The 23,318-nt window shown below is 38.0% G+C and overlaps 1 protein-coding gene across 1 annotated transcript; it reads right to left on the reverse strand.

The window, feature by feature from the left end:
• Nucleotides 1-201: 201 nt before the first annotated feature.
• On the reverse strand, nucleotides 202-1,401 carry TMEM121 (transmembrane protein 121). Its single transcript, XM_053689759.1, has one exon. The coding sequence runs from the start codon at nucleotides 1,399-1,401 to the stop codon at nucleotides 463-465; it is 939 nt and encodes a 312-aa protein (XP_053545734.1). The 3' UTR covers nucleotides 202-462.
• Nucleotides 1,402-23,318: the final 21,917 nt, after the last annotated feature.

Consider the following 23,318-nt stretch of genomic DNA (forward strand, 5'->3'; position numbering starts at 1 on the left):
ATCTCCGTGGAGATGCTACTTGTTCAGAGCGGCAAAAAGAATGACTGGGGGGGCGGAGCCTGGGAGGGACTATATGGACAGCTTTTGCTGTGCTCTTTGCCATTTCCTGTTGGGGAAGAGAATATTCCCACAAGTTATGGATGACGCCGTGGACCGGACACACCAATGTTGGAGAAAATAGAATAAAATAAATGGGCTTAATATTAGAAATTATGCATGTTTTGTTCTCTAAATGGATGTTCCCCTACAAGGCATCGCATTAAACAAATGGAAACAGCTGACATTGTATCTGTGTTGCTAGGTAATTGCCTGGTGATAAACATTTGGGTAAAATCTATGTATAAAGAAATGCTGACAGCAATATTTGCCCATCCCTTTCTGACACAGTCAGTCTTTTATGTAGTCTTCCTTTTGGGAAGCAATTCTATCCAACAAGTAATATAGAAAACATCTAAAATGTTGTCATGTATCCATAATTTCCCTGGATGGTGACTGCTCATGATGAGCCCCTTGAGTAGTATGAATTGTCTGATTATGTGATATGGAATTTTGTTGCAGTTCTAGAGCAATTGCATTTTGAGGAAATTCTTTCACTTGTTTTTTGTATTCCAGGAATGTGCAAGCCTTGGTTGATATAGCAATTATGTTTTTTCCAATAAATATAGTTGACACTCTACTATCTTGAAACAAAAGCATGTTGACTGCTCGGATAAAAATAGTTACTATGTTTATGGTCACAAGGCTTAGGACTGGGTAAAGCATCATCTTCTGAGGGGCAATATGTTCTCCTTGCATGCTGATTTCACTCAAGGAGACACATGGCAAAATCAAGAGCAATATATAACAATAGAAAAACATGAGTCCTTCAGCCCAGATTGGTAGTCCTGTTTTGTAAGGCTCCCACAAATTAGCTTGAATATCCAAAATGTCAAGTAAATCAAGCGCAACCCAAAAAAGACGTCCTCTCAAATCCTCCTTCTTTCTGAATGTCCTTACATATTCCATGCTGTCTAGTGCAACCAGAACCAAATATAGCCCTGGTACAGAGATGGACAAAAGCAACGTCAATGCCTTACGGGCTACTGTATCTACATTTTTTTTATCAGCTTTGTAATTTTGAAATATAAAATATAACTTGATTTCCAAAACAAATATATACAGGAACCACAAAATCATGGCATATCCTCTCTTAGCTGTTTTTACTTCTGCGCCAACCCACACTGCCACATATCGCAGAACAATTAAAAAGCAGATATCTCCAACCAGTACAATGATGCACACTCCAATTTTTCGTGGTCCTTGATTTTGCTCTACAAGGTAGGCATCCATAAATGCCATGCTGGTCATGATGACAATTGTTGTAAGACACACGTGACGCTTGTCGGGTGGTGGCAGCACCATGGTGGAAATACAAAAAATAAATAAATAAATAAATAAATGATTTGCTAATCACTTAATGGCAGGCTGTTACAGATAAAATTAACTTGTCATCTGTTAAACATTTATCAGCCTTGGCTTCGAGAGTGAGGAATAATAGAAAAGGTAAAAAATCATTGACTAATCATAATTGAAGACTTGGACAACATTAAGGTGGTCCTAGATAATGGTTAAAATGTAATTGCTTTTATGTATTCCTTTCTTTGAAATGTGATTTGTTCTTTAAGCAAAATTCTGAATCCTTGACAGTAATAGTTAAAAAATGTTTTATCTTGTAGCAATAATCAATATATCATATCCCCAACATATCTTTCTTTTTGTTTTGGCTTTGAAAGTGATAGGCTTTTTTTGCCATGTATAAACTCCAATCTAATATTCTTAATGTATCTATTGGCAAAAAGCCAAATGTTAAAAAAATGTAGATGTTGTTTAATTATTGGCCCAATCCCTGGAACTAATTAGTTTGAGTCAGGGAATAAAAAAGTAAAAGATATTTAGAAACAGATGCATTTTTTCAAGAGGAGTGCCAGCATAGGTTAGGAACTGACATGGATAAATGGACCCATCCATTACTAGAAGATGAGAGCATTTTCTTGACTGCTTTTTATCCAAGACTTGGTACTGGTCTTTTATTCAGCGTTCTTGTTATTCAGCCTTCTCTTTTAATGCCAAATATGTTCTGAAAAGTAGAAAGAATATGATTAATATTATACCAAAGACTCTTTTATAGCAGAAATATAACATATTGTATTCACATTAAAAATACATTTCATGTAGTGATAGACAAGACAATATCAGAGTGAGACACAATTTACATTTTTTTTAAGATGTTACAATTAGTAATGTTGTTTCTTTTTTACTTGTGACAAAAACATAATAATAATAATAATAATAATAATAATAATAATAACAACAATAATAGTTCAAATATTTCTTCTTTTTTTTTAAAGTGCATGTATGGCCTGGATATGTAGACTGTGGTCAGATAAAAGTTTTACTTATATGTCGCTACATTTTACAAATCACACCACACACACACACACATACATACACACACACACACACACACACAAACATACACACACACACATACATACATAAACACATACATACACACACATACATACATACACACACATACACACATACATACACACACACATACATACACACATAAACACACATACATACACACACACATACATATAAACATACATACACACATAAACATACACACACACACATAAACATACATACGCACATACATACACACACTCACACACTTACATACACACATGAACATACACACACATACATAGACACATGCATACATACACACATACATACATATACACACACATATACAAATACACTCATACACATACATACACACACATACTGTAGATACATACATACACACACATACACATACACATACATACACACACATATATACAGACGCACACACACATACACACACATACATACACACACACATACATACTCATAGATACACACACATACACATACATACACACACATACACTCATACACACACACACATATACACTCATACACACACACATATACACACAGATACATACACATACACACATACACACACACATACATACACACACACATACACACATACACAAATACACTCATACACACACACATAAACACACACACATACATACATACATACATACACTCATACACACATATACACACACATACACTCATACACACACATAAACACACACATACACACATTACACACACACACACATACACACATACACATACACACACATACACACACGTACATAGACACATACATACACACACATACATACACACACATACTGTAGATACACACACATACATACACATACATACACACACACACACACATACACACACATACATACACATACATACTCATAGATATACACACACACACTGATACACATACATACACACATACACACACATACATACATACACACACATACACTCATACACACACACATACATGCACACATACATATATACACACACATACACACACACAGACAGATACATACACATACACACATGCATACACAAATACATTCATACACACACACACACACATACACACATACACTCGTACACACACATACACATACACACACACACACACACACACATACATACACACACATACTGTAGATACACACACATACATACACATACATACACACACACACACACACACATACACACACATACATACACATACATACTCATACACACACATACACACACACACACTGATACACATACACACACACACACACACACACACATACACACATACACTCGTACACACACATACACATACACACACACACACACACACACATACATACACACGCACACACGCACACACACATACGCACAATGAGTGCAGTAGAGGGGGAGGGACACAAGGAGAGAGAAAATGTTCAAGTTATAGATAGGTCGAGTGATAGAGAGAGTGACAGGGAGAGATGGTGTGAGAAGAGGAGGGTGAATAGAGGCAGACGTGAGGACAGTGAACAGGAAACAGCAGGGGAAGAGAGTGCATAATTAAATAAAGCAGTGTATCTATGGATAAAATCAGGGAAAAAAGAAGTTTAAGTGCAAGCAGTGTTTTTTAATGTTAGATGAGTAGAAGTAGGTTACTGGTGAGTTTTGTAGAATAGTATATACTGTACCTAATATGAGAATGAATAGTGCAAAAATGAATGTTTTGTGTGCACTAATAAAATGATGGGTTGAAGAAATGGCTATAGCCTAAAATTTCTCTTATATTTATGTCATTTGGAAACGAGGGGGAGGGGGGGGGTTGAAATGGCTGAAGAATGAAGGAAGGAAAAAGAAAGAGAGAGAGAGAAATAGAAAAAGAGAGAGAGTGAAAAAGAGAGAGAACGAAAGAAAGAGAGAGAGAGATAGAGAGAGAAAAAAGAAAGAGAGAGAAAGAGAGAGAGAAAGAAAGATAGAGAGTAAGAGATAGAGAAGAGAGAGAAAAAGAAAGAGAAAGAGAGAGAAAGAGAGAAAGTAAAAAAGAGAGAAAGGAAGAGAGAAATGAAAAAGAGAGAAAGGGAAAGAAAAAGAAAGAGAGAGAAAGAGAGAGAGAAAAAGAGAGAAAGAAAGAAAGAAAGAACCAAAATGCAATGCATATACAGTACATACACAAAGCTGTGAAAGGGAAATAAAGATTAGACATAAGAGGAAAGGGGGAAGGGACATAGGAGATAATCATAGTAGAGGAGAATGAATAGAGGGGTTGAAGATAGTGAATAATATTAAGAAAAAAGAAATGTTAAAAAGTGAAAAGAGAGAGGAAAGAGATAGAGTAAAAGTGGACAAAAAAGAAAGCGACATAGAAAGTGGAGAAAAGGGTTAACATAAAAGGTTCGAGGGGACAATTGTGATAAAGCAAGAAAAGACCATAGTACAGTGGTTATACAAATAATTGAAATAAAAATGATAAAAATATGAGGAGAAATTAGAAATGCCTAAGGCACCATGGCACCTAATTACACTGCTGTTTTCCATTTAAAGGAACAGACAAATAAATTATAACTGCACAAAGCAGTCATTAGGATTTATTTAGAAAATGCCACCTTGCTCTTCAGTACATTATAATGCAGTAACAGCAGGGCCACATAAAGAAATGAGCAAAGCACACAAACTGGTAGAGGAAAGTATTGATAGCTTCATTCTTATTGTCTTCAAAGCTAACAAAAGCTGTAAAATAACCCAGTCTGCAGTTCCATTTCACAGCCGGGTATCTGTAAGAAACTCCTGGAATCTGCAATAATAAGTAAGGACCTGTATAATTAGCTGGTGTCTTAGATTCCTTTTTGAAGCCTGTTTTAAGTGCTGGCTGACACCTTTTCCCACCTTTGCCACAAAAGAAAGAACATAATTATATCCAATCTAGCATTTCAAATCACTAAATTCGGTTCAGAATTCAGTAGCACAATGTGCATATACAATTAACTTCCTGAGTGCCTTAAATTGCCTCCACAGTAATTTCAAAGCTAAAGTACTATCTTGTTTAGCGAGGCCACTGTCATTTGTTTTTATCTGTGTATTTATTTATTTTCTTACTTATTTATGTTGTTATAAGAATGTGGCATTTGCAGACTTTTACCACTGTTGTGTTACAGACCATAGAAAAGTAAAAAAGACATTGTTATGACACAACATAACATATTTTAGTAAAGAAATTAATGATAATATAAATGGTAGAAAAAAACCCCATAATTAAATAGTAAAAGGGTGCAATAGCACACACAAACACTGAAATAAACACAGAGTTATATTGAAAATAATTAATATTATAAAATGCATGACTTATTACTAAAGTCATAAACATGACTTCAAAACAGTTGCACTAATTTCAAATTAACTTATAGATATATATACTATAGATACTGGTCAAAATTTTTAAAGTGAATCTGATTTTTTTATTTCATGATTCAGATAGAGGGGCCAATTTATCAACCCCTAATGGCCCCTAACGGAGCTGTTTCCGCGCGAACCTTCAGGCTCGCCGGAAACAGGAGTTAAGAAGCAGCAGTCTTAAGACTGCTGCTTCTTAACTCGTCTACCACCTCTGATGTGGCGGACAAAATCCACCTGATCGTATACGATCTGGTTGATTGACACCCCCTGCTAGTGGCTGATTAGCCGCAAATGTGCAGGGGGTGGTATTGCACAAGCAGTAAACCAGAACTGCTTGTGCAATGATAACTGCCGACAGCATAAGCTGTTGGCATTTATCGATGTGCGGCAGACATGATCCGCTACAGCAGATCATATCTGTCCGCAGGATAATAAATAGGCCTCATAGTATTCAATATTAAACAACTTTCCAATTAACTTATGTAACGTCAACTGGAAAATATATTTTTCCTTTTACAACAGAAGCCTCAACTAAGCAAAAGTTACATTTAAATAGGATATCATACCAACATTTCTCCTGTGTATTTCTAGGGTTATGAGGATCAGGATAGTGTCCAGGTGATCCAAGATTCTGGGTGGTCTGTTTGTGTAGTTGTGCAGTCACTTGCTATGATTCAGGGTAATCTGGGCAGAGCCCTGTGCACCTGGGACAGGTTTGGGCATGATGAGCTACAAGTGGGTGCTCATGGATACGTTTTGAATGGCCCCCAATTCAGCCCTAGAATACCAAAACCTACAATGTTGTAATTTTGCGTGCAATAAATAAAAATGTCCCTAACCACTTTGGCTTCAACATTATTGCTACAAAATGTGTTGCAGCCAAATGCCTAAGGGTGCTCAAACCAATAACTCTTCCAATATAAATGTACACACAATTGTGAATGTCTTGTTAATTTAACTATAGGTTCTGAAATATTTTGCTGTTGTAGATCTTTGTCACTTAAAAATAATGTAAGGGTTGAAATGATATTGAAATTATATTTCCAAATTAGTTTTACTAAGCCTATAAACACTGTTTGTCACTGTCAGTAGATGGATATTAACTTGGATTTCCTTTAAATCATAAGTATAGCAGTTGTTTAAAAGTACATAAAACCCAAAACATTTTTCACGATTCACACAAAGTGCTCCATTTAAGAAGCTTTGAATGCAATTTTGGAGTGGCTTCAACTGCAGGCTCATATGAGAAAGCCTGCAGCCGACAGTTAAGAAGCAGCGGTCATCACCTACTGTGCCAACTATAAAGTGGAGTTTCTCAATCCCCCTGGACTTCTCCAATAGAGGTGACTGACAGAACCTGCTTAAGCGCAATTGGCAGTGCACAAACAAGGGCAACATAGCACAATGGCTTATGTAATGATTATTGCTTCCCGCTATCTGCATTGTGTCCGCCGGAGATTGTTAAATACAGGCATGCAATTTTAAACAACTTTCATAGTAGAGATAAACAGAGTGAAGTGTTGTGGATTGTTTTAATCACCTTCAAACCATCAATTCACTACTTGTGAATGAATAGTTACAAGTCCTATGATTCTAGTGAGAAGGTTTACCCATCTAAAGAGATCTTTTTCTACTTTTAACACATTTATATCCCAGTTACAACATAAAAATGATGCATTTGTTATGGATAATTGTTAAAAAGAAGAGTTCACATAATTTCAAATATTAGCTGACACAGTTGTATTAATAAGATACAATGAGTAAAACAAATTAATAAATATAGTGCAAAGCCTTAGGGTTAACAAAGTACAATTAGTTAGTTTCAGTTCAACAGCTCAGACACCGCCGGGATGAAGATCGAACATGCTGCCTGGATGAAGATGGAGCCGCCGGGATGAAGATCCTTCAAGCGGGACTTCAGAAACTGTGACTGGATCTTCAAGGGTTAGTGTTAGGATTTTTTAAGGTTTTTAGGTGTTTTTTAATTTACTTTAGGGTTTGGGCTATTTGTAAAAGAGCTAAATGAGCTTTTCAGGGCAATGCAAAATAGTTAAATGCCCTTTTAAGGGCAATGCCCAAACAAATGCCCTTTTCAGGGCAATGGGTAGCTTAGGTTTTTGTTAGTTAGGTTTTTTTTATTTTGGGGGGTTGGTTGGGTGGTGGGTTTAACTGTTGGGGTGTCTTTATATTTTTTTTTTACAGGTAAAAGAGCTGTTTAACTTAAGGCAATGCCCTACAAAAGGCCTTTTTATTTTATTTTATAGGGCTATTAGATTAGGTGTAATTCTTTTTTATTTTTGATATATTTGTTTGTCATTTTTCTTAATTTAGTGTTTGTTATTTTTTGTAATTTAGTCTTTTTTATTTTTTGTAATTAGATACTTTGTAATTTTTAGAGTAGTGAGGATTTTTTAAATGTGTATTTTAGTATTATTTAATTGGTAGTTAGTTTAATTTTAGTTTAATAATAATATTAGTCTAATTGTTAGTTTAAACTCAGTTTTTTTAATTTGACAGGTAAGTTTAAATTTAATTTAAGATAGGGAAATTGTAATTTTAATATAAAGTTAGGGGAGCGTTAGGTTTAGGGGTTACTTGTTTAAATTAGTTTATTTTGATGTGGGGGGCCTTCAGTATAGGGGTTAATAGTTTAATTTAGTATATTTCGTTGTGGGGGCTTGCAGTTTAGGGGTTAATAGGTTTATTATAGTGGCGGCGTTGTAGGTCTTTAGTATACTGGGGGCGATATGGGCGGATGGTTAAAAATATTTAAATAGTGTTTGCGATGCGTGCGGATGGGGGCGATGTGGGTGGAAGGTTAATAATATTTAAATAGTGTTTGCGATGTGGGAGGGCGGTAGCTTAGGGCTCAATAACGTGATGATTTTTATTAGTGGTGGTGATGTCGGGAGCGGCAGATTAGGGGTTAATAACTTTAATATAGTATTTGCGATGCAGGACGGCCTCAATTTAGGGGTTAATAGGTAGTTTATGGGTGTTTAGTGTAATTTGTCACAGTTTAGTTATGAGTTTTATGTAACGTTTTGTTGCGTAAAACTCATAACTACTGCTCTCAGATGGCGAACTGGATCTTGTCGGTATAAGCTGGAACGCAAGCTTTTTAGCCTCACTGCAAAACTCATAATGGCTGCGCTATGGAAGTCTTATGAAAAAAGCGTAATTTTTACGTGTGTGGAACTTTGCATTACAGGCTAAAAGGCTTGCGTTACAGCTATACCGACAAGACTTGTAATGGCTGCGGTGCTGTTTTAACGCAGAAATTACTATTTTTTTCAGGGTAAAAACATGAACGCACAACTTGCAATCTAGGTAAGAGGCACATAATTCAAACAACTGCATGTTCCAATATCTCTACTCAAAGTGATTAAACATTTCTGAGCTTCCCTTAGCCTTCCACTTTCCTATGCTAGGTAAGGCTTGATTGGACAAGCCTATATGACTCAAATCCACATTTTAGACATTAGTAATACTATGGCAGGGATGGGCAGGGGACAATAGACACACAAATAGTCAGCCCACCTGTACGTCATTACAAACAAAGCAGCTGATTAACCAAACATATGTGTCCTATGCTATGTCCTGGGCCATGTCCTATTCCAAAGGTCAACCTATTATTATCATCATAACCTCTGAATCTTAATTATATCTAGTCTTCTTAATTTCATTATATATGCACACATACTGTTTCATAAACACATAGGGAAGGATTTGACATTTAATAATGTAAGCATTTGGGTGCAATGAATACTCCAATATAAATTATTTTATACATAAAATCTTTTATGATGTGTTTTCTAGTTAAAAATTCTGGGTTATGATGTCACTATATGCAAAATAGAATGCACTTCAAACAGCAATTCAAGATAACCCTTGCAGCAGCCAAGTTCATTTGTAAATATTTTATTAGATTGCCAGATGGAGTAGATAGTAAAAAGGCTGTTTACAGAGGAATAAAAAGTGCACATCTGATGCAAGCACACATTATTTTCTTTAGAAATTGAATGTTTTATTGAAAATATAATGAGTAGTCCACAAACTTCATTGTTTTTTAATCTGCCAATTGAGGATTGTATTCCAGTTTTTAGAAATATCTTTACAAAAGTGTATGCAGTGTGATAAGCCACACTTTTGAAACCATTCCAATCCATCCATAAACCTATTTTAATGGTTGTCAAATGTACCATGTAAGCTTTTTGGATTTTTTTTTGTTTTAAGGTCCCTCATCAATCTTAAAGGGACATAAAACCCAATTATTATTTTTTCATGATTCAACAACTTTCTAATTCACTTCTATTATCTAATTTATTTAATTCTCTTGGTATCATTTTTTGTTGAAGGAGCAGCAATGCACTAATGGTTTCTAACTGAATATATGGGTGAGCCAATCACAATATATATATATGCAGCCACCAATCAACAGCTAGAACCTAGGTTCTCTGCTGCCCCTGAGCTTGCCTAGATAAACCTTTCAGCAAAGGGAAAGGAAGCAAATTAAATAATAGAAGTAAATTGGAAAGTTGTTTAAAAATGTATTCTTTATCTGAATCATGAAAGAAATAATATGCCAGCATGCTTTCAAACCAATCATATGACATTTCTTTAAATATTTTTCAACACCAGATACTTCTTATAGACTAATTTTCACAACTATCAATCAGCACATCTTATCTTTTTCAACAGCTTTTTTACATTGGCAGACAGATTTTCAGTCTACATTTTTAACAAAAATAATAATGTTCTAAAATCCTTAACACATTGTGACAAAACGTCTGGTTTGGAGATAGAGGGAGTGTATATTAGACCAAGTTTAATACATTACACTTCACCATTTTGCTAAGAAAGCCCAGGGAAGTGTTAGTGTTTTATTAGTGTAAAATATAAAATGTGTTTTGGGTCCCTGGGGAGGAGTATTTAGAGAGTAGGTTAGGCCAATACTCTAAAAATAATAGGAGCCAATTAAAAGCAGGTGTGGCTCATGATTACTGCTCCTATGTTTTAAAAGAGAAGCCTTTCTTAGGCTAAATACAATTTTAGCCAGTTAGAAAGAGTGGTGTTGTGTGCGGTGAAATGTAGAAAACCAAAAAGTTTGCTGTGTTTGGTACAATACAATAATATTCTGCAAAGAAAGACATTTGCTGTTTTTAAGCTTGTTTTGCCCTCCTCTGTGTAGTTACCTCTGTGTATGGAAAAATAAAGTTTTTAAAACTGAAATGGGATTGTCTTCTGTTGCATATAAAGCCTAGAAGACAGTAGTTGCCTAAAATGTTACATATGGTGCAGAAGGTGGCTGCCACATTTTTTGTCTGTGGGTAATATAATTTGTAAGCAACATGGAGGAAGTTATTAAAGCATTGATTCAGTTTAACAACTGTGCAGCAGGAGGCCAACATAAGTGAAAACAGTGCAGCTCTGCAGCAGTTGGTGTTGGCACAGGCAGAAAATGCTATGATTATGACAAAAAAACAAAAAGAAAGTACTGAGGTGCTGGTCAAAATACAAGTGGAGACATTCAGAAAAGTCTACGAGGAACAGCAGAATTCCACATGCACTTTGCAGCAAGTGAGTCAAGCTATATCTGAAAGGCTTAACTCTGATTCTGTTGGTGGCCGCCAGGGCTCGAAAGTGATATGAGATAGTCACTATATTCAAAAGATGTTTGCAAGTCAGTGTTGAGGCTTACCTCCTTGTTTGGAAAGAACAGTGGAAAGAGAAGTATGGTCAGCAGCTGAGTGGGTGAGCATACTTGCACCATTTTTAAGTGGAGAACCTCAAAAAGCCTAATGCAACTTAGAGCTGGCACAAGCCAGTGACTATGACAAGCAAAAGGCTGAGATCTTGGCATGTCTAGGAGTGAATTTTGCAGTGCATGCTCAAAGATTCCACTTTTGGAGGTATGCATCTGAAACAGCTGCCAAGATAACAGATGTTAGACCTCTGTGCAACCAGAGGTTAGTTCCACTAATCAATTATTGGTAATGGACCACTTTCAACAAGGATTACCTGCTTCCCTGCATCAATAGGTCAGTCACGGTGACCCTCAAACAGCAGATCAGCTGATTGCTTTGGTGGAAAGTTTTATTGAGGAAGCAGCTATCTTCAGCTGATTTACCCCCTTCTCCTATGTCCCAGAATGCTACAAGAACTGGTATAAATTTTCAGGGGAGAAAGGGGTGAGGGATCTAGTATATAAAATATACCAGGGACAATCCTCTAGGAGATAAAGGAACATTTCAATATAACCAGCCTGGAAGCAAAACTAATTATGGTATTAAATGTTTTAAGTGTAGTAGACGTGCATTTTGTTTTGTGAATGTAAATGCTAGAAAGTTTAAAGCAATAAATTATTCAGGTAGCATAGTTACATCAGGGGCCGAATCTATAGTAACTGGTGTGATTATAGAGCATGTGCATTAGATGGGTATTTTTGTGTTTATGGTGATAAATAATATATAGATACAAATATTTATAGCACAGCTATTATAATATATTAGTCCTAAAGCCCGTGTACACGGGCCATTTTTTGCAGTACAGCGGTTCCACCACTTGCTCTCTCTCTATCCCCCCCCTATATTTTGCTCTCTCTCTCCCCCCTCTCTTCTGCTCTCTCTCTCTCCCCTTTCTTTTGCTCTCTTTCCCCCCTCTCTTTTGCTGCTTCTCTCCCTCTCTTTTTGATGTCTCTCTCCCCTCTCTTTTGCTCTATCTCTCCCCTTCTCTTTTACTCTCTGTCTCTCCCCCCTTTTTTTGCTCTCTCCCCTATCTCTTTTGCTGTCTCTCTCCCTCTCTTTTGCTCTCTCTATCCCTCCTCTTTTGTTCTTTCTCCCCCCTCTCTGTTGCTCTCTCTCTCCCCCTCTCTTTTGCTTTCTATCTCCCCCCCTCTCTTTTGCTCTCTCTCCCCCCTCTTTTGCTCTCTCTATTCCCCCTCTTTTGCTCTCTCTTCTGACCTTTCTTTTACTCCCTCCCCCCTCTCTTTTGCCGTCTCTCTCCCCCTATTTTGCTATCTCTATCCCCCTCTTTTGCTCTATCTCCCCTTTCTTTTGCTCTCTTTCCCCCTCTCTTTTGCTGTTTCTTTCCCTCTCTTTTGCTGTCTCTCTCCCCCTCTCTTTTGCTCTCTCTCCCCTCTCTTTTACTTTCTCTCTTTACTCCTCTCTTTTGCACGCTCTCTCTCCCCTCTCTTTTGCGCTCTCCCCCCTCTTGTTTGCTCTCTCTCTCCCCCTCTCTTTTGCTCTCTCTCCCCTCTCTTTTGCTCTCTCTCCACCTATCTATCCCCCTCTCTTTCCCCCCCTTTCTTTTGCGCTCCCCCCTCTCTTTTGCTCTCGCCCCCCTTTCTCCCTCCTCTCTTTTGCTGTCTCTCTCCCTCTCTTTTGCTCTCTCTATCTCCCATCTTTTGCTCTCTCTCTCTCCCCTTTCTTTTGATCGCTCTCTCTCCCCTTTCCTTTGCTCTCCCCCTCTCTTTTGCTGTCTATCTCCCCTCTTTTGCACTCTGTCTCTCTCTATCCCACCTCTCTTTTGCTCTCTCTCTATCGCCCCTCTTTTGAGCTCTCTCTTTCATGGCCCCGCCCATGTCACACCCGACCCAGGTCGCGTCATGCCTGGCCCCAACCTCTGCCACACCCGATCGGACCCAGAGGCCAGGAGGTAAGTCTGTTGAAGGCCAGGTGTGTTTGTCCTTGCGCAGTCTCTACTCCGCATGACAGCTTCGGACAAACACACTTGGCCTTTTATATTATAGGATAGATGCCCTATAAGAACTCTGCTTACACTGCTCTCTCCTATCTCCCAGGTATGTATTCCAGGGCAACACTGCTTGACACTGCTTTAACCCTGTCTGTCTGCCTGATTCACTCAGTGTATGTATTCCAGGACAACACTGCTTTAACCCTGTCTGTTTGATTCACTCAATATAATTGCTGTGTCTCTCTTTTTTTAAAATCTTAGCTTATTACCTTTAAAACTTTCCTGTGCCACTTTTGGACATGTGATAAGAAGGTGCCATATGAATTGTTTGCTTTGGCCTTTGTTCTTCTTGGTCTAATTTAGGACCTATTCTAAGTATTACTATGTGACTGCTATTACCCATACATTGGTTACCCCAAATGTGTTAGATCTAGCTTTTGTAGTTTGCAGCATGTGTAGTTATTAAGTGTGGATATACACTGTGCTGCTCTCTGTGCTAATGAAGGGTCAATACACATTGTGCTGCTCTCTGTGCTAGTAAAGGATTAATACACATTGTGCTTCTCTCTGGGGCATATTTATCAAGCTCCGTATGCAACTTTGGGCCCGGTGTTTCTGGTGAGCCTTCAGGCTCGCCAGAAACAGAAGTTATGAAGCAGCGGTCTAAAGACCTCTGTTCCATAACCTGTCCTCCTGCTCTAAGGCGGTGGACAGACATCACCAGAAATCAACTTGATCGGATACGATTGGGTTGATTGACACCCCCTGCTAGCGGCCGATTGGCCGCAAATCTACAGGGGGCAGCATTGCACCAGCAGTTCACCAGAACTGCTGGTGCAATGATAAATGCTGAGAATGTATGCTCGCACAATGATAATTTGGCCCCTATAAGTGTGTGTTTTGGAGTCTCTCCCTAGCTTTCCCCAGTTAGTTAAGCATGTAATACTTTCTCCTATCTTTCTTTACCTTCTCCTTCCTTACCCTTAAAGTCACAACTATCTTTCACAAACAGCAATAAGACTATTTATAGCTCTACTTCTCTTCTACCTTCCCCCATCTACAATGCACTCTATTCCTATCTCACATCACTCAGCCAACCCTGCTCCACTAATACTAAGCGTAGGCGCTCACATAAGACACACCTTCATCTTCTTTCTCTTAACATCTTTCTTCTCTTTCAGCTGCGGATGCCTCTTCTTCTCTGCTCTTTACCCCAACTGACACCTCCAAATCTTGACCACGTAACCTCATTAAATGCACTTCTGTAAATATCCCACAACTGTCTTGTGCCATTTGGAGTGCAGGCTCTGTATGCAACAAACTCACTTTTACTCACAACCTATTAATTTCATGCTCCCTTAACCTATTAACCTTCACATAAACTTGGCTCTCCTCCTCTAACACAACTGCTGTAGCATTTTTCTCCTATGGCAGCCTGCACTTCAGTCATACTGTCAGGCCAAGCGACAGATAAGGAGGGGGAGTAGGCATTCTTCTGTCTCCATACTGTAGCTTCCACTGCATTCCTTCACCCTCCTCCCTTTCATTCTCATCTTTTAAAGTTCACATTATCTGACTCTTCTCCCTTGTATCTCTCCGTGTTGCTGTTATCTATTGGCCTCCTGCCCCTTTCTTGTAAGGTCCCTTCTTTCATCTAAGTGAACCTCAACATACCTGTTGACAATTCTAACATGCCTGCTGCCTCTAAATTTCTGTCTGTTACCACCTCTTTTGGCCTGTCCCAGTGGACAACATCTCCAACCCACTGTGAAGGCATATCAATCAACCTGGTCTTTACCAATATCTGTGCTGTTTCCAGCTTCTCTAACTTCCCCTTTTCTCTCTCTGACCACCCTCTACACTACCTGCAGCATCCTGCAAGCCTCCAAAAAACGTCTACCTTATAGGAATTTAAATGACTTGAATTTCATAGACTTTTCTGCTCAACTGAAACCTATACACTCTAACATTTTATCCCTCTCTAGCACAGACCTAGTGGCCTTACAGTATAATTTTGCACTAACAGCAACACTTGACAAAGCTGCACCCTGTACTGTTTGCCACTCATCATATACTTGACGACAACCATGGTACACCAAACAGACACGCTATCTTCAGTGAAGTTCACAGAGTGCTAAATGTCAGTGGAGGAAACCCCACACCTGTGCTGATTTCCTGCATTATAAATTCATCCTCAGGTCATACAACTCTGCCCTCAGCCTGGCCAAACAAGTCTATTTTTCCTCCCTTGTGTCATCTTACACATCCAATCTCAGAAGACTATTCTTAACCTTCAACACCCTTCTACGTCTGGATAGAATTGACACAATAAGAAAATATATCTCTCCCTCACACCCCTCAAACTCAGCCCTACATTTCTTTTGTAGCAGAGGAAGAAGTCCTCATTCTCCTATCTTCTGCTCATCTCACAACCTGCACACTTTACCCCATTCCTTCACAACTTCTTGCCTCTCTATCTGCTTCTCTAACCCCTGCCCTAACTCATCTCTTTAATCAGTAATTTACCACTGGCACATTTCCTGATACATTCAAGCATGTGTCAATCATACCAATCCTTAAATAGTCCTAGCTTAACCTCTCCACTCCTAACTTTTGGCTGGTCTCCTTACTTCCCTTTGCCTAAATTATTGGAATGACTAGCCTATAATTGCCCATCTCAATTAACTCCTTACTTGATCCACTACAATCTGGTTTCTGCCCTAAACATTCAACAGAAACAGCTCTTACTAAAGTAGAATTAGTAAGGAGTAGTGTCCCTTTGCTTTAGCTGATAGCAGATCATGTGTTACTTTAGTAAGAGCTGTTTCTGTTGATAGAATCCTATCAGAAAATCGGAATTCAAGGGACGCCATCTTGGATGACGTCATTTAAAGGAACCTTCATTCGTCGGGAGTCGTCGGAAGAAGAGGATGCTCTGCGTTGGCTGGCTTGAAGATGGACCCGCTCCGCTCCGGATGGATGAAGATAGAAGATGCCACCTGGATGAAGACTTCTGCCCATCTGGAGGTCCTCTTCTGCCCTGATCGGATGAAGACTTCTGCCCCTCTGGAGGACCACTTGTGCCCGGCTGGGTGAAGACGTCTCAAGATAGGGTGATCTTCAAGGGGTTAGTGTTAGGTTTTATTAAGGGGGGATTGGGTGGGTTTTAGAGTAGGGTTGGGTGTGTGGGTGGTGGGTTTTAATGTTGGGGGTATTGTATTTTTTTTTTTACAGGTAAAAGAGCTGATTACTTTGGGGCAATGCCCTGTGAAAAGCCCTTTTAAGGGCTATTTGTAATTTAGTATAGGATAGGGATTTTTATTATTTTGGGGGGCTTTTTTATTTTATTAGGGGGATTAGATTAGGTGTAATTAGTTTAAAATTCTTGTAATTATTTGATTATTTTCTGTCAATTAGTATTTGTTTTTTTCGTACTTTAGTTTATTTAATTTAATTGTAATTAATTGTAATTAGTTTAGGTAATTTATTTAATTATAGTGTAGTGTTAGGTATAATTGTTACTTAGGTTAGGTTTTATTTTACAGGTATATTTGTCTTTATTTTAACTAGGTAGCTATTAAATAGTTAATAACTATTTAATAACTATTCTACCTAGTTAAAATAAATAGAAACTTGCCTGTAAAATAAAAATAAACCCTAAGCTAGATACAAATGTAACTATTAGTTATATTGTAGCTATTTTAGGGTTTATTTTATAGGTAAGTATTTAGTTTTAAATAGGAATAATTTATTTAATTGTAGTAATTTTATTTCGTTTTATTGAAATTATATTTAAGTTAGGGGGGTGTTAGGGTTAGACTTAGGTTTAGGGGTTAATACATTTAATATAGTTGCGGCAACGTTGGGGGCGGCAGATTAGGGGTTAATAAATGTAGGTAGGTGTCGGCGATGTTAGGGACGGCAGATTAGGGGTTAATAAAATTTAACTAGTGTTTGTGAGGCGGGAGTGCAGCGGATTAGGGGTTAATATATTTATTAAAGTGGCGGCGATGTCCGGTCGGCAAATTAGGGGTTAAAAACTTTAGTTAACTGTTTGCGATGTGGGTGGGGGCCTCGGTAGTTTATGGGTGTTAGTGTACTTTTTAGAACTTTAGTTAAGAGTTTTATGTTACGGCGTTAGCCCATAAAACTCTTAACTACCGACTTTTAAATGCGGTATCAGTCTTGACAGGAGAGGGTGTACCGCTCACTTTCTCCAAGACTCGTAATACAAGTCCCATTAAAAAGATAGGATATGCAATTGACGTAAGGGGATTTGCGGTATGCTCAAGTCGCGGAAAAAAAGTGAGTGGTACACCTGTACCTGCCAGACTTGTAATACCAGTGGGCGTTAAAAAGCAGAGTTGGGACCTCTCAATGCTGCTTTTTTAACCCTAACGCAAAACTCGCAATCTAGGCGTCAGAAAATAATAATTCATTCCCTCATTTTGTCACACATTGACTACTGCAATCTAAGTATAAACGGCCTTTCCAAGCATTGCCTCTACCTTGACCAATCTATTATGAATGTTTCAGCTAGACTCATCAACCTAAGTGGCCAATCTACATCAGCTGCTCTGCCAGTCTTTACACTGGCTACCTATACATTATAGAATGCAATTTCAAGTATTAACCCTAACCTATAAAGCATTCAACAACCTCACTCCCAAATATATTTCCTCTCTCATATACAAATACTCCCAGACACGTCCCCTTCGATTAAACTCTGACCTACTTCTCCCCACTCCTTATATCTATACGTCCCTCTCTCACTGCTCCTGTCCTCTGGAACTCTACCCCACTCCATTAGACTGTCTCCAACCTTGTATAGCTTCAGATGCTCTTTGAAAACCCACCTATTCAGAAACGCTTGCCATCTGTCCTCTGCTTTTTCCCTAATCCCTCTCAAACAGCTCTCTTCCCTCCCCCCCCATTACAATGGTCACCCCATCTTAAGTACTGGCAGAAAGTCTGCCAGTACTGAAATAAAAGGCTTTTTTTAATATATATTTTTGTAAAAATATATTTTCTGCAGTGTAGGATCCGCTGACTCACAGAAAAATGCAGGTCTGCGTGAGGCTCCTTGCAGTAGGGGAGTGGCCACAGATAGAAAAACCCAGCAGCTGCAAAGTATACAGCCACTTGCAGACTGGGCCCTGTTGTAACTGTGACCACTGCACACCTCAAATTACACCCCTGAGAAGAAACAGATACATTTACCATGATGCTGGGGAAGAATAACAACATTACACATGACATAGTGACAGAACCAGGAAAAAACAGGGAAAAAAAGGTTCCCTTAAACCCTATAGAGTTCCTGAAGTTTGGAAGTGGAAAAAATGTTAAAACTTGGGTTGGTTGAAGAATCACAGTTATTGGAGCAGTTTAGTTGTGTTAGTTCCTAAACCAGATGGTACTTTAAGATTTTTTTGTAATGATTATCACAAATTAAATTGTATTTCAAATGCCTAGGGTTGATGTGTTAATAGAAAGGTTAGGGAAAGCATGTTATTTGATGGTATTTGATGTGTTAATAGGAAGGTTAGGAAAAGCATGTTATTTTTTGTTATTTGATGTGTTAATAGGAAGGTTAGGAAAAGCATGTTATTTGACAACAACTGATTTAACGAAAGTTATTGACAGGCACCCTCACTGATCAGACAAAAGAGAAAACAGTTTTTTTTAACTCCAGATGTGTTGTTTCAATATATAGTGTTGCCATTTTGGTTACATGGTGCTTCTGCAACATATCAGAGAATGATGGATATAATTCTAAAGCCCCCTGTGCATTATGCCGCAGCTTATCTTGATGATGTACATATTGGGAGTCACAAAAGTTCAGGCAGTTGACTCAATTTTCTTTGCTGGTTTAACTGCCAATCCCTGAAAATGTACCATAGATTTAGAAGAAGCTTAATACTTGAGATATACCATTGGGAGAGAATTAGTTAAGTCACAGAGACTAAAATAGAAGCCATACAAAAAGCTCCCCAGTTTAGCCAATAGGATTGAGCTCGCATTCTATTGGCTGATTTTTTCAACCTTAATTCCGATTGGCTGATAGAATTTTATCAGCCAATCGCAATCTAAGGGACGCCATCTTGGATGATGTCATTTAAAGGAACCTTCATTCAGCAAGAAGACGTCGGAAGAAGAGGATGCTCCGCGCGGGATGTCTTGAAGATGGAGCCGCTCTGCACCGGATGGATGAAGATAGAAGATGCCGTCTGGATGAAGACTTCTGCCCGTCTGGAGGACCACTTCTGCCCGTCTGGAGGACCACCTCTGACGGCTTCGTTGAGGACATCTTGCCGCTTGGATGAAGACTTCTCCCGGTAAGTGGATCTTCGGGGGTTAGTGTTTTTTAAGGGTGTATTGGGTGGGTTTTATTTTTAGGTTAGGGCTTTGGGCAGCAATAGAGCTAAATGCCCTTTCAAGGGCAATGCCCATCCAAATGCCCTTTTCAGGGCAATGGGGAGCTTAGGTTTTTTTAGTTAGGGTTTTATTTGGAGGGTTGGTTGTGTGGGTGGTGGGTTTTACTGTTGGAGGGGTTGTTTGTATTTTTTTTTACAGGTAAAGGAGCTGATTTCTTTGGGGCAATGCCCCGCAAAAGGCCTTTTTAAGGGCTATTGTTATTTTAGTTTAGGCTAGGGTTTTTTATTTTGGGTGGGCTATTTTTATTTTGATAGTGCTATTAGATTAGGTGTAATTAGTTTAAAGATCTTGTAATTTGTTTTTTATTTTCTGTAATTTAGTGGGGGGTTTTTGTAATTTAGCTAATTTTATTTAATTTAGTCAATTGTATTTAATTTAGGGAATTTATTTAATTGTAGTGTAGTGTTAGCTGTTAGTGTAACTTAGGTTAGGTTTTATTTTACAGGTCAATTTGTATTTATTTTAGCTAGGTAGTTATTAAATAGTTAATAACTATTTAGTAACTATTCTACCTAGTTAAAATAAATACAAACTTGCCTGTAAAATAAAAATAAATCAAATGGGACTGCGTTACTGAGCTTTACGCTGCTTTTTTGCAGGTGTTAGACTTTTTCTCAGCCAGCTCTCCCCATTGATGTCTATGGGGAAATCGTGCACAAGCACGTACAACCAGATCACCGCTGACATAAGCAGCTCTGGTATAGCAGTGTGGTATGGAGCACAATTTTGCTCTACTCTCACTTCTTGCCTAATAACGCCGGGCTTGTAAAAACCTGTAATACCAGCGCTGCAGGTAAGTGAGCGGTGAGAATAACGTGCAAGTTAACACCGCACCCCTCATACCGCAAAACTCGTAATCTGGTCGATACTAATTTGCTGCTTAGAAGTCCTTTACAATGGGATGTGGCTACTGAGGAATTTTTGAGGTAAAATATCTTTCTTTTTTACATAGAGATGTTCAGGTGATATTTTCTAGTCAGCTTTTTACAGCTATGCTGAATCACTTCAAGTGTTTCAACATTTGGGTATCATGGCCCTTTAATCACTTTAGGGCAAGGCTCTAACAAACGCCCATGTCATGGCAATCTTTTTTAAGAATAAGGTTTTGATTTTTTTAGGTTTTTTTATACTATAGGATTTTTTGTCCTTCTTATGGCAAACTTTTTTTTTTTAAGATAGGAATTCTTTTAGGGTAGGTTTTTTAGAATATGATTTATTTTTAAGTAAAAGAGCTATAATCACTTTAGGGGAATGTCATACCAAATGTACTTATCAGGGAAATTTTTAGTTAAGATTTTTAAAGATAGGCTTTTTATTTGGGGGTGGGGGGTTTCTATGGTTTTAGAATAGGAATTTATTTTTTGCAAAGTAAAAGAGCTAGGACAATAACCTACAAGATGTCCTTTTCAGGGCAATTTTTAGAGTAGTTTTAGGGGCATATTTATCAAGCTCCGGCTCCATAACCTGTCTGCCTGCTCTGAGGCCACAGACAGAAATTGCCAGAAATCAACCCGATCAAATACGATCCGGTTGATTGACACCCGCTGCTAGCGGCCGATTGGCTGCAAATCTGCAGGGGGCGGCATTGCACCAGAAGTTCACAAGAACTGCTGGTGCAATGATAAATGCAGAGAGCGTATGCTGTCAGCATTTATCAATGTGCAGTGGACATGATTCACTATATCGGATCATGTCCGCTCGCACAATCATAAATATGCCCCTTAGTGTTAGTATAGAGTTTTTATTTTGGGATGGGCTTTTTTTTAAAGGAGACTTTAGTTTTAGGATAGGCATAACTGAGGGGGTTTGGTAGTGCTTTGTTGTTTTGCATTGTATTTTTTTATTTTGTGGTGGGGTTGTAGCGGTTTAGAGGTTAAGTAGTGTAGAATTAATATGTTAGAGGGAGGTTAGGTCTTTAGGTTATGGCAGATTAGCAATTAAAGGGACACTGAACCCATTTTTTTTTTCTTTTGTGATTCGGATAGAGCATGCAATTTTAAGCAACTTTCTAATTTACTCCTATTATCAAATGTTCTTCATTCTCTTGTTATCTTTATTTGAAATGCAAGAATGTAAGTTTAGATGCCGACCCATTTTTGGTGAATAACCTGGGTTATTCTTGCTGATTGGTGGATAAATTCATCCACCAATAAAAAAAAGTGCTGTCCAGAGTACTGAACTAAATAAGAAGCTTAGATGCCTTCTTTTTCAAGTAAAGATAGCAAGTGAACGAAGAAAAATTGATAATAGGAGTAATTAGAAAGTTGCTTAAAATTGCATGTTCTATCTGAATCACAAAAGAAAAAAATTGGGTTCAGTGTCCCTTCAATAGTGTAAATTGCTTTGAGCGTGTGGGTGCGTAAGGGGTTAATAGTTTAGAGAGGCATTACATTTATATAAAATGTTTAAATGCATTGCTTCTTCATGTATAATGCATATTATTTAAATCGTATAGAAATTAAAATGTTTTTTTTATGTTCTTTTTATGATTTAAAACAAATATAAAATTGTTTTAAATCATAAAAAGAACACACAAAAAAGCAGTTTGATTTCTCTACAGTGATTATAATAATATGCATTATACATGGAAATGCAAATCACTTAAACATTGTATAGAATAGGGATTTTTAGTTGTTGTCTTTATTATTTAGTTATAGCGAAGAGATGATGTCTAGGTGTTCCCTGGGAGCTAGCTGGGTGTTCCAGGGGAGTAACCTGCATTTTGGTTAGGATACATCGGCAGTAGTCTGATATATTCCAATCTCTAAAGTGCAGGTTACTTGTAGGGTTTTAGTTTCACCACCTTTTTAGTGGCAATATTTTACAGTGTGAAGCAGGTAGTGTAGGTTTAGTAACACAGGCATTGATTGAAGTGTTCCTACACAGAAACCGTTTTTAGTTTCATTGAGAGCACTGTCTGTGCTGTGTAGAAATTAAGATACAATTATAGAAAAGGATTCATGTGCATACATCATAAATGGGGCCTGTAAGAGACTATAACAACCTGCAATCAAAAACGCAGTAACAAGCAAACATTTTCATTTTTGATTGCTTTCTCCTTTAACTTTCATCTGCTGCATATGTTTTGCTTCTATATAGATCGACAGAATGCCTTAAAAAAGGTTTATTACAAATAGGTATTCATGTGTTTACTCAATCCAAATATAGGAGAGACAGATGTTTCAGAATTACTGCATATGTAATATGGGCAAGCTAACAAATTTAACCAGACATGTTTCACATGGACTTGAATATCATTTGAAAGAAAGACAAAAAATATCCAAGCTAAGATTGACCTAAACCTCTGC

This window comes from Bombina bombina, chromosome 1 (genome assembly GCF_027579735.1).
Source record: "Bombina bombina isolate aBomBom1 chromosome 1, aBomBom1.pri, whole genome shotgun sequence".
Taxonomy (NCBI): domain Eukaryota; kingdom Metazoa; phylum Chordata; class Amphibia; order Anura; family Bombinatoridae; genus Bombina; species Bombina bombina.